Source organism: Siphateles boraxobius, unplaced genomic scaffold (assembly GCF_051911475.1).
Source record: "Siphateles boraxobius isolate OS27281-9 unplaced genomic scaffold, OSU_SipBor_1 49, whole genome shotgun sequence".
Taxonomy (NCBI): Eukaryota; Metazoa; Chordata; class Actinopteri; order Cypriniformes; family Leuciscidae; genus Siphateles; species Siphateles boraxobius.
Window position 1 is genome coordinate 1195369 of NW_027509130.1, and position 11571 is coordinate 1206939.

General features: G+C 39.1%; 1 protein-coding gene across 2 annotated transcripts; it reads left to right on the forward strand.

Annotated features, from left to right (window-relative positions):
• Positions 1-296: 296 nt before the first annotated feature.
• sox10 (SRY-box transcription factor 10) lies at positions 297-11076 on the forward strand. Of its 2 annotated transcripts, XM_077202447.1 has the most exons (5): positions 2108-2231; positions 4565-4629; positions 4793-5244; positions 6986-7248; positions 8999-11076. In XM_077202447.1, exons 3-5 carry the CDS (start codon positions 4805-4807, stop codon positions 9751-9753), a joined length of 1458 nt encoding a protein of 485 aa, XP_077058562.1. In that variant the 5' UTR covers positions 2108-2231; positions 4565-4629; positions 4793-4804; the 3' UTR covers positions 9754-11076. The 2 variants fall into 2 exon arrangements, with proteins under 2 accessions (XP_077058561.1, XP_077058562.1); XM_077202446.1 differs by having other exon boundaries at positions 297-2231; positions 4565-5244.
• The last annotated feature ends 495 nt before the right edge of the window (positions 11077-11571 follow it).

An 11571-nucleotide genomic window follows, 5' to 3' on the forward strand; every position in this document is an offset into this window, starting at 1 on the left:
CCTGAGATAAAACAAAGGACGCAAAGAAAGGAGAAACCGAGACAGAGAGATGCTCTCATGGTCAGGATCCCCTTATCAGAGTCAACATTCATGGATAATGAAAAAGGCAATGATTTTTGGCTTGGGTGGGGGGGCTCGTCGCGAGCTGGAAATACAAGAGGTTATTGTTGGCCAGAACAGCGCGCGTGTTTGTGTGCGTTTGGCCCGTCGTTTGCCTCGCTTCTCGTCTTGCTATATTTTCTGTTTAAACTTGTTAAATGCGCTCTCTGTGTGTTTATGTGATGCGATTATAAAGCTAACGCATTGCACTACACGACGCGGCAGGAGCTCGTTCCAGCGCTGCGCGCGCGCGCGAGGGTCACGGGCCTGCGCGCGCACCATCCCGCATATACAACTGCTGTTTAACTATTCTACAAAAATAAAATAAAACTAAGGCGTAATGCTGGATAAAATTAGCTCACAGAGGACATTTTCAGTTTCCTACTTATTTAGGAGATATTTTCAGCATTTTTAGATGCCACACACTCTTAGAAAATGTGCATATAAACGTTCTCTATTAGCATACGAAGAACATTTAGCATCCTAACAAATAAAGGGGGTTTTCTCAGTGATGATATAGAAGAAAAAAATAATTTTTGGTTCCCTAAAGAACCGAACCATTTTCCCTTAATTTGGAGAACATTTTAATAGTCAAAATAACCTTTTGTAGTTCTTTGGATGTTAAAGGTTTTAAATGGAATCATCGATGCCAACAAAGAACCTTTATTTTTATAGAGAAGAAAAAAAGTCATTTATATTTTTGAAATGTTCTTCACACTAAGAAAAAAAAAGAAAGGTTATTTTAAGAATTGTTCTTTGGGGAACCAAAATTGACTCTCATGTAGCATTGTAGCGAAATGCCAAAATTGAGATGACTGGGTGTCCCAAACGTGTCCCAATTAACCTAATGTCACCCCTACATATCAGCACATTTTGAAGGACTGGCCGACACGAATATCCAGAGGTTTGAGAGTTAAAATCCACGCGCTGCGGTCAGAAGGAAGCGTTATTGCGCACAGCAGGTGCGCAGAGTCCCGGGGGCGCGCGAGCTGTGACGGGGCCGTGGAGGACCTCTGCTTCACCCTGAGGCACACCCGGGCCAACAACAGGGCAGTGTGATCGGACAGACCTTAAAAAAGAGAAACGCCACAACCCCCGGGACACGCCGACACTAATGAACGACCACCTGTGACAGTCAAGGCATGAGAAAACCAAAAAAACCAAATATGACGCGCGGCGGCATTGTAATATTTAACATTTTAGAACTTATCATACTATTGCATTGCTTCCCAAACAACTTTGAACTAAAATATTTTTTACGTCTCCCTGATATTTTCAGTTATTTCAATAATTTAACAACATGTTCACGCGGTTCTCTGACGCAGTTAAACAAATAAAATAGTATTTTCCAGTTAAGTGATTTATTTTGATTGTTTATTTATATTCCAATTAGTTAAGCCTATTTATTTTACTTTAACTTGTTATGACTTAATTAGCTTTTAATCAACTCTAACCCTTATATTGAAATTATTCAAATTATTATTATGGTAACGCTTTATTTGACAGCGTCCTTGTTATGCAGTAAAGTAAATTATGCATAATTACATGCAACTTACCCTCAACCAATCCCTAATCCTACCCTAAAGTAAGTACATGTAGTTGTTTAATATTAATCAGTACTTAAATATATAAATACACTGTAACGATGACACCTTAACATAAAGTGTAACCATTATTATTATTAGAGCTTAAAGCATTGTAATAAACTGTGCCTGAATAATAAGGAATAAGAATAATGTCTGATTTTAAAGTGACACATTGGTTTATTATGACCAAGACATATATAGGCCTACTAGATCAAGAATATGGACTTTCAAATAAATGTATAAAAGTTAAATATCACAAATAAAGATTGATCAGAATCCGATCGGCTGAATATGACAGCAGAAATCACCGCCCTCCGCTGAGAGAAACTTCATGGCGAACTCCATCAGCCAATCAGAGGAGGACCCGATGTGGCTCTACTGGTGCTTTAAGAGATTTTTTTCCATGAATTGATTTTTTTCTCGCTCTTCACACAACGAGGCTCTTTAAGCCCCGGCGCGCGACACAGAGCAGGCATTCAGAGCGCGAGCGAGGGGGCTGAACCACGGACCGATCTCGCGCTGGGCGGGCGACCTGCGACCAGTGCAGTAAGACCTCTCTCTCTCTCTCACTGACTCTCTCTGTGCATGGGGATATACGTCAATGCAATGTCTAAACGGAGAAATTACGCTTTTATTATTATGATTATTATGAATAAATATGATTAGAATTGAATTTATTCGCTGCATAGCAACTAACTTGAATTCGTTTTCTGTTCGGTTTATGTTTGCTGAAGTTTGAGGGATAACAAAGTTTTTCATCGAAATGGATTAAAATATAGCCTACATGCGATTATTTAAGAAAGTTGGTGTCACGAGGTATACATTTGTTGATTGAGTAGCCTAAATCGGAGACGTGTTGAGTTAATCTGTCTTAACTTGGGAAAAACAGCTTAATCTATCCAAACTACTCAAAAATATAATACACTGAGATCTTTTAGTTATATTTGAATTTGAATACTTTGATTTGATACGAGTGCGTAATATTTTTCAAGCATTTTACATAAGCTATTTACAATATATTATAAATCTGTTTTATAATCTGTTTTTATATGCTTTTTAGGCTAAATGTTGTATATTTTTTGTTTTACCTGCATATTTGTGAGCAATCATAGCTATATCTGGCCAAAATGCTCGTGTAATGTGCTTAATTATAAAGTACAAATTCCTTTCAGCACAATATAAATTTGCCGCATTCCAATATTCTGAAGGAAACTTAAGCTATATCGCCCAAACTATTCAGTAAACTACTCAAATCAATAGAATTTTGCATCAATTGAAGTTCGAATCTAAAAATCTCAAATCTAAGCACATTTTGTTTAATTGTGCCATTTGGGAAATGTTTTGGCATGAGTGAATTAGGGGCAAATTATTGCCAAACCAGGCGTTATGATCCGCCCAGCCAAATGATGAACTCAATCACATTTGAACAAATAAAGTTAGGAGTGGCGATGCAAAACATGAGCTGCGGTAAAGAATTAAGAGTGGTTAGCATGAATAAACAGAAAGTTTTTACATGTGCGCGTTGTTCCGAAATGTGAATGGAAAACAGAGCAAACCCAGAAACGCAATTAGCCTAAATGTAATGGAACATGTTACTAAAATCAAATTGCTTAATATGTTTTGCCCCAAAGAAACTTCTACTTCACACACAAATCAATCTGATAAATTATTAATCATGTGTATTCCAGTGACCCTAACAAATGTGACTGAATTAATATGAAATCAATATGTGATCTGCTGAAGTGAAGTCATGTGTCTGATCTTAATTAATACTGTGTCGGATGATTTGTTCTCGTGTTCAGCTGAGATTTGATCAGTCATTCAAGCTCAGCTCTGGATAAAAAGTTTTTGCCGTAGGCTATTTAAATCAATACCTGGCGTTATAGGCTACTCATTCTTCGATTGATCTTGATAATCAGACCAATAAAAGGCGCAATATTATATTTGTCGCACTTGCGTTTATTCACTATGCCGGACCGGTTGCTTGAGTTTTCCTAAACACACTGCTCTGACTTTCCTTATTTTCCTGTGGGTTATGAGTCGTCGCTTGTGCTTTCACCAACAAACACTGTGTAATTCAGCAGCGCTCCGTGTTTATCCAGCAGCGAGGCGGAATGAAGCCGGTATTATTCCAGCACTTTCTCTCCCGGGAGCTTGAACAAACCGACAAACCTTCAACAGTAGCCGTTAGCAGGAGTGAAGCTAAAATAACACACACACACACACACACACACACACACACACACACACACAGACAGACAGACACACAGACCGAGGCGAACTGACGCCACCATATGATTGGCCTGGAAAAAGAGACCAATTCTAAATAAAGTCAAAGCCTCAGTGTTTGTAACCGTTTTACCCTGAACAGGTTTTTTCTTGTTCGCGAGGCGTTTGATTGAACAGCGAAGAGGTTGTGTGGGAGGGAACGTTCAGCATGTTAAAATTCTATAAATGACACATATTTAGAACGTTCTCATCACATTATCTGATATGCCTTCTTGTGATGTTGAGAACACATTTTTGGAACATCCTTATGATGTTATTTCTACTTAATGATTTAACATTCTTGGGATATTACAAATAAGTCTTCATAAGATTGAAATAAAAATGTTTATATTGTGAGAAACAATAAGTTATAGGATAATGATGTACCTACATGAAAGTAACATTAATATCGTTCAAATCACGACAAGAACAACTGATGTTTTAGAAACATTGCTTTTCCCACAATGTTTTCATTTATTTGGTATAAAAACACGGAAATAATATTATTGTACACTGAGATTAAATGTTTTACAGAAACATGACAATGTAGCATACAAACTCCAGACCACCTATAATATTAAATAAAATTACCTTTTTGTGGACTTTTGCAGGTTTATCAGCAGATCTACTTCCTGAGGAAGACGGCGGATGGATTCAATCTGACAGAACAGAGCGTGTATGAAAAGAAATGTGTTAAAGTTCCACTGGATGACCTATAGTATAATAAAACAAAAACACTGGCAATTGCTTTCCAGAAAATAAAATAATTTTTGGAGAATAAAACAGAGGTCCTGTTTGGGGGAAAAAGTAGACCCACCAAACCCATCCTGTGTCCGCAGAGCGAGAGCACGATGTCGGCGGAGGAGCACAGTATGTCTGAGGTGGAGATGAGCCCCGGGGTCTCGGAGGACGGTCACTCCATGTCTCCCGGTCACTCTTCAGGAGCTCCAGGGGGCCCGGACTCCCCTCTCCCCGGTCAGCCGCCTCAGATCCCGGGTGTCGGGGATGATGGAGCCGGAGTCTCCGCCGGTGTCTCGGTGAAGTCCGATGAAGAAGACGACCGGTTCCCCATCGGCATCCGCGAGGCGGTCAGTCAGGTGCTCAACGGCTACGACTGGACGCTCGTGCCCATGCCCGTGCGCGTGAACTCGGGCAGTAAGAGCAAGCCGCACGTGAAGCGGCCGATGAACGCGTTCATGGTGTGGGCGCAGGCCGCGCGCAGGAAACTGGCGGATCAGTACCCGCACCTGCACAACGCCGAGCTCAGCAAAACACTGGGGAAACTCTGGAGGTGAGAGAAAAACACAAGTTTAACGTGCACAACTCTTGAACAAGCCAATGTGCGCCATATCAGATGGTATTAAATGTTTGCCATGTCATGCTCTAATTCATATTTATATAATGTATTCATATTCATGGTAATGCATTCAAAGTGACCCTAACCCTACCTAAAAACGATTTAAAAATAATCATAACAGAAATTAAATTAACTGTAAAAATGATTCAAAAGGCTATTCAAAACAAATCAGAATTGAAGCAGAATAACCTGCACAATGCCGAGCTCAGTAAAACACTCGGGAAACTCTGGAGGTGAGAGCAAAACATGAGTTAAACCCTTGAAAAACCATCAGATGGTACTAAATGTTTGCCATGTCATGCACTAATTATATCATACTCCAGGGCAAGGCAAAGCTTTACTTATAGGCTACAGCACATTTCTTAAACAATAGTAATTTAAAGTGCTTTACATATTTTTTTTTAAAAAAAATCATAATTAACAGTAAAAATGATTAAAATGTATTCAAAACAAATCAGAATGAAAAAAACTATTGTGCATCTCCATTAAACCATGACGATGTAAACATAAAGCACTCAAGAAACAGCCTCCATCAATTCATTACTGTAATTCTGTCAGTTTCTAATGGATGCTGCAGTATCAGTGTAATGTGTTCTGCTGTAGATCCTCATATTCACTGCTGTCCGGCCTCTGGCTTTGAGTTTCTCAGGGGCTTTGGCTCAGAATAATCATTCCTTCAACATGCCAGATTAGAGGGACAAATCCCTTCAGGAGCTGCTGTGGAAAACACACGCCATTAACCCGAGCGAGAACGCCAAGAGGGCGTTTATCTCAAATGGGTTATTTTCAGGAGGATTTTGTAGATGCACAACTAAACTAGTGAAAGAGTCTCGCTTTACAGATGACAGCATATATATATGCTATGTTATATAACAGGTGGAGAATCAAACCCCTCAGAGTTGGTTCATACACCAGCTGGAGTATCTGATCGTGTTAAACTCTCAGAGGAGAAATCTGAGTCAGAATCAGCATTCAACAGTTCAATAATCTCAGAGTCAGGTGGCATTACAGTTCAGTCTATGCTTAACTTGTGTTTTAAAAAGCGCTGATAAAGTGTAGACAAGAGTCTAAATGAGAGAGTTTATTGTGATTGTGTGTTTGTTAGTTGTCCAGTGATCAGGTTACAGGACCTATTTCTCTCTATACGTCATGTTTTTTTAGGCAAAATACCAATTTTTTAAAAAGTTTTTTTTGTGCATATTATACTGATCTTTTGATAACACTTTACAAAAAGGTTTGTTAGTTAACATTAGTTAACTACATTAATTAGTATGAACTAATAATGAATTTATAATAATGAATGAATTTTAGTGTATTTTTATTAACTAACATTCACAAAGATTAATAAATACAGTAACAAATGTATTGCTCATGGTTAGTTCGTGTTAGTTAATACATTAACTAATGTTAACTAACCTTATTGTAAAGTGTTACCGTTTTTGGCAACACTTTATTTGACAATGTCCTTGTTAAATATGTTACATATATACACGTACTTACCATAGTAATCACAGTAAATTATGCATAATTACATAACCCTCAACCAAACCCTAACCCTATAGTAAGTACATCTAGTTGATTAATATTACTCAGTACTTAAATATATAATTACATTGTAACAACGACACCTTGAAATAAAGTGTTACGATGTGTTTTTTGCACGTGTGTGTTTCAGGCTGCTGAACGAGACGGATAAGAGGCCGTTCATCGAGGAAGCCGAGCGTTTGAGGAAGCAGCATAAGAAGGACTATCCCGAGTACAAATACCAGCCTCGTCGACGCAAGAACGGCAAACCGGGGTCGAGCTCTGAGGGCGACGGCCACTCCGAGGGCGAGGTCAGCCACAGCCAATCACATTACAAGAGTCTGCACCTGGAGGTGGCCCACGCCGGGGTCACGGGGTCACCGCTGGCCGACGGACACCACCCGCACGCCACAGGTGAGGTCACCGGACAATTACGACATAAAACGTCGAAATTATGAGATAAAAAGTCGAAATGAGATAAAGATGAAATTATGACATATGAAGTCTACTTACACCAACCGCACACCACAGGTGAGGCAACCCGGACAATTATGACATAAAAAGTTGAAATTATGGGATAAAAAGTCATAATTATGAGATAAAACGTAGAAATTATATTAAAAAGTGGAAATTATGAGATAAAGTCATAATCATGAGATAAAAAGTCGAAATGAGATAAAGATAAAATTATGACATATGAAGTCGACTTACACCACCGGTTAGGCAAACCGGACAATTATGACATAATAAGTTGAAATTATGAGATAAAGTCATAATTATGAGATACAAAGTCATAATTATGACATAAAACATTAAAATTATGATATTAAAAAGTTGAAATGATGATATTACAAAATTGAAATTATGAGATAAAGTTATAATTATGAGATAAAAAGTCGAAATGAGATGAAGATGAAATTATGACATATGAAGTCGACTTACACCACCTGCACACCACAGGTGAGGCACCCTGGGCAACACCAGCGCTTCACTGTCAAATAAACGAATGCTTATTCAGGGAGGACAGGATTCATCTGAAGGAACATTTATAAAGATTTCTATTTCAAATAAACGCTTGTAATTTCTATTCATCAAAGAATCCTGAAAAAACTAATTTATTACAATTTCCACAAAAATATGAACTATTTTCAACGTAATACTCAGAAATGTTTCTTGAGAAGAAAATTATAATGATTTTTGAAGGATCATGTGACACTGCTAAAATTTCAGCTTTGATCACAGGAATAAATTCCATTTTAAAGTATATATGCGCATAGAAAACATCTATTATAAATTATAGTGGTGGGCAATGATTAATCGCATCCAAAATAAAAGTTTGCGTTTACATAATATATGTGTATAACTGTGTATAATTATTTTGTATATATAAATACACACACATATATATTTAAGAAATATTTGCATGTATATACTGTATATATATTTATACATAATCTGTATTATATATAAATATAAGTATTTTATATAAAGAAAACTTTTTACATATATACATGCATTTGTGTGTATTTATATATACAAAATAACTATACACAGTACGCACACATAATGTACACACAAACTTTTATTTTGGATGCGATTAATCGTTGCCCAGCACTAATAATAATATTTCACTGTTTTTACTGCATTTTTGATAAAATAAAAAAACGCCTGGAGAACGCCTTTTGCACATCGTGCAAAAATTACGTCTAAAACTCTTTCATTTGTTGCTTCAGGTCAGAGTCATAATAAAAAAATAAAACAAAAAAATAATTTAATAAAGTCTATAGTTTTTCATCGTCCATCTACTGGCCTGGCAGCAGAATACAGCGTCTTTAGACGTTTTTCGCGGATCTTTGTGAATGAGGATTGTATTGACAATAGTGTTGTTTTTACGCAGAAAACTCAAAGGAAAAACTTCTCTGTTTTAAGTGTAAACATACCCTAAAACTCTTTCATTTGTTGCTTCAGGTCAGTCACAACAAAAAAATTAAAAGTCTATAGTGTTTCATCGCCATCTAGTGGCCTGGCAGCAGAATACAGCGTTTTTAATCACTTTTCGCGGATCCGTGTGAATGAGGGTCATTTTGACAATCGTCTGTAAGTGGAAAAACTTCTCTGTTTTAAGTCTAAACGTATCCTAAACCTCTTCCGTCCTTCTCTCCAGGTCAGAGTCACAGCCCCCCGACGCCCCCTACGACCCCGAAGACGGAGCTGCAGGGCGGGAAACCCGGCGAGGGGAAACGTGAGGGCGGAGCCTCCCGGGGCGGTTTGGGGGCGGGACAAGACGGAAGCTCCGCCTCCTCGTCTGCCGGCGGCGGCGGCAAACCGCACATCGACTTCGGCAACGTGGACATCGGCGAGATCAGCCACGATGTGATGGCCAACATGGAGCCGTTCGACGTGAACGAGTTCGACCAGTACCTCCCGCCGAACGGGCACCCACAGGCGTCGAGCGCGGGGTCTTCGGCGTCACCGTACGCGTACGGCATCTCCAGCGCTTTAGCGGCCGCTAGCGGTCACTCCACCGCATGGCTCTCCAAACAACAGCTGCCATCCCAGCAGCACTTGGGCTCGGATGGAGGGAAAACGCAGATTAAGAGCGAGACGCACTTCGCTAGCGATGCCGCCACGGCTAGCGGTTCACACGTAACGTACACGCCTCTTAGCCTGCCGCACTACAGCTCCGCCTTTCCCTCGCTGGCGTCGCGCGCGCAGTTCGCGGAGTACGCGGAGCACCAGGCGTCCGGCTCGTACTACGCCCACTCCAGCCAGACCTCGGGCCTGTACTCCGCCTTCTCCTACATGGGCCCCTCGCAGAGGCCCCTGTACACCGCCATCCCGGACCCCGGATCCGTGCCGCAGTCGCACAGCCCGACTCACTGGGAGCAGCCCGTCTACACCACACTATCCCGACCGTGACGCGCGTTACGGAGGTGACGCGACGCTCTCGTTTCATTTCCAGTCACTGAAGGTCCAAACTAAAGTGTGTATGTGACCGAAAATCATCAAAACACTCGCCTGCACCACAATCCACACACGCGTGTGGAGATCTGCAGGGGAAACATATTCTCACGTTGCCTCAGGCTGATTAGATAAACCATCTTGACCCGTTTCACAGAGATCTTGCTCGTCCGCCAATTTGACACCAGTGGTATTTCATGAGGACACATTACCAAAGTACTGAGACCAAAACATTAAAATGAATGAGCAACTCAAACGGGCGTAGTTATTGAACTCTGTATGGTTTGGTATCAGTGTATCAGATCACAAACTTCTTCCAATACATTCACATAAACTTACACCCTGATGTTATCACCTGTACATCCACATGTTGTTGTTTTTTTATTTGTATGTATGAATAATCTCTTTTTATTAACCAAAATAAGGCCATATTGTTTTTATCTTGTAAAAATAATGACGCGTTTTTATTGTTGTAATCTTTTCTATTGTTGTTACTCTTGTGTTGCCATAACTACACTGAAAAGTCTTCACCACTGTCTAGTGTTTGTTAATGACATTTGTGTTTTATGACTTTCAGCATGTGTAAATATCAGTGCCAGGACGCGATTAACGCGTCTAAACGGTGTTACTCCAAACACACAAACGGAGAACTGTAATGTAATATCTAAATAACGTGATTATGAGTTTCCACTATAAAATGACCTTTTATTGTGTTTAGCTAACGCCACTAGTGCCTCAGTCCATCGGAAACGGTTCATAATCGCTGATAAATTCGGATTAAATCACGTGATACTCTTTTCAGGTCGCGAACTTTCATCCATTCGCCAATTCAAATATTTTATGCCCACATTGTATTTGAGTTTGAAACAGATTTGTATTTTGTGGAAATAATGTCTGTTTCAGAACATTACCCTTGATGCCTATCAATAAAACACTGCGGTATTATTTCATAAAGACAGTCTGTTACTGTAAACGATGTTTAGTTATTCAACGTTTTTCCTCCTTTGGTACTACTTTTTATAGTTTTTGCCCTCTTTATTAGTACTATTCAAAAACAACTAAAGCAAACAAACAACATTATTGTTATATATTACAAAATATTATTTATATTTGTGTTTTTTTTTTTGTTAATTTTTTATCAGTAGCGTTTAACTCTGATGTTGGAAACTTTCATTGTGTAATTCTGTGGTGGGTAGAAGTGTTGTTTTTCTTTATCAGTGTACATGGAAGAAAGCAGTGACTAACTTCCCTCACTCTAAATAAAGCTGCAGTCTGTTAAAACGAGTCCTCATTTTCACACACACACACACACACACACACACACACACACACACACACACACACACACACACACACACACACACACACACACACACACACACACACACACACACACACACACACACACACACACACACACACACACAAACACACACACATACGAATATTAATTTTCTTCTCTACAGAAGTCACGTCAGTTTTCAGAATAGCACTACAATAGTATACTTTTTCAACTTTACTAATATTATTAAGCATATATTTCAACAGAATTCAGTATGTATATATCCACAATATATAATTGTTTTGCACTGAATCTATAACTGACATTCAGCAGGTTAAATGATACCAGAAAACGTTGTTTGAAAGTTAAAGGAATGTTCTTGTAAACCTAAAAAGAACATTCTTTTTTCATAAATAAAACTACCTAGCCAAAACCAAACTTTAAAAATACATGTTTTGGGAACATTATGGGAAAAAAATTATTAGCCGGGACAT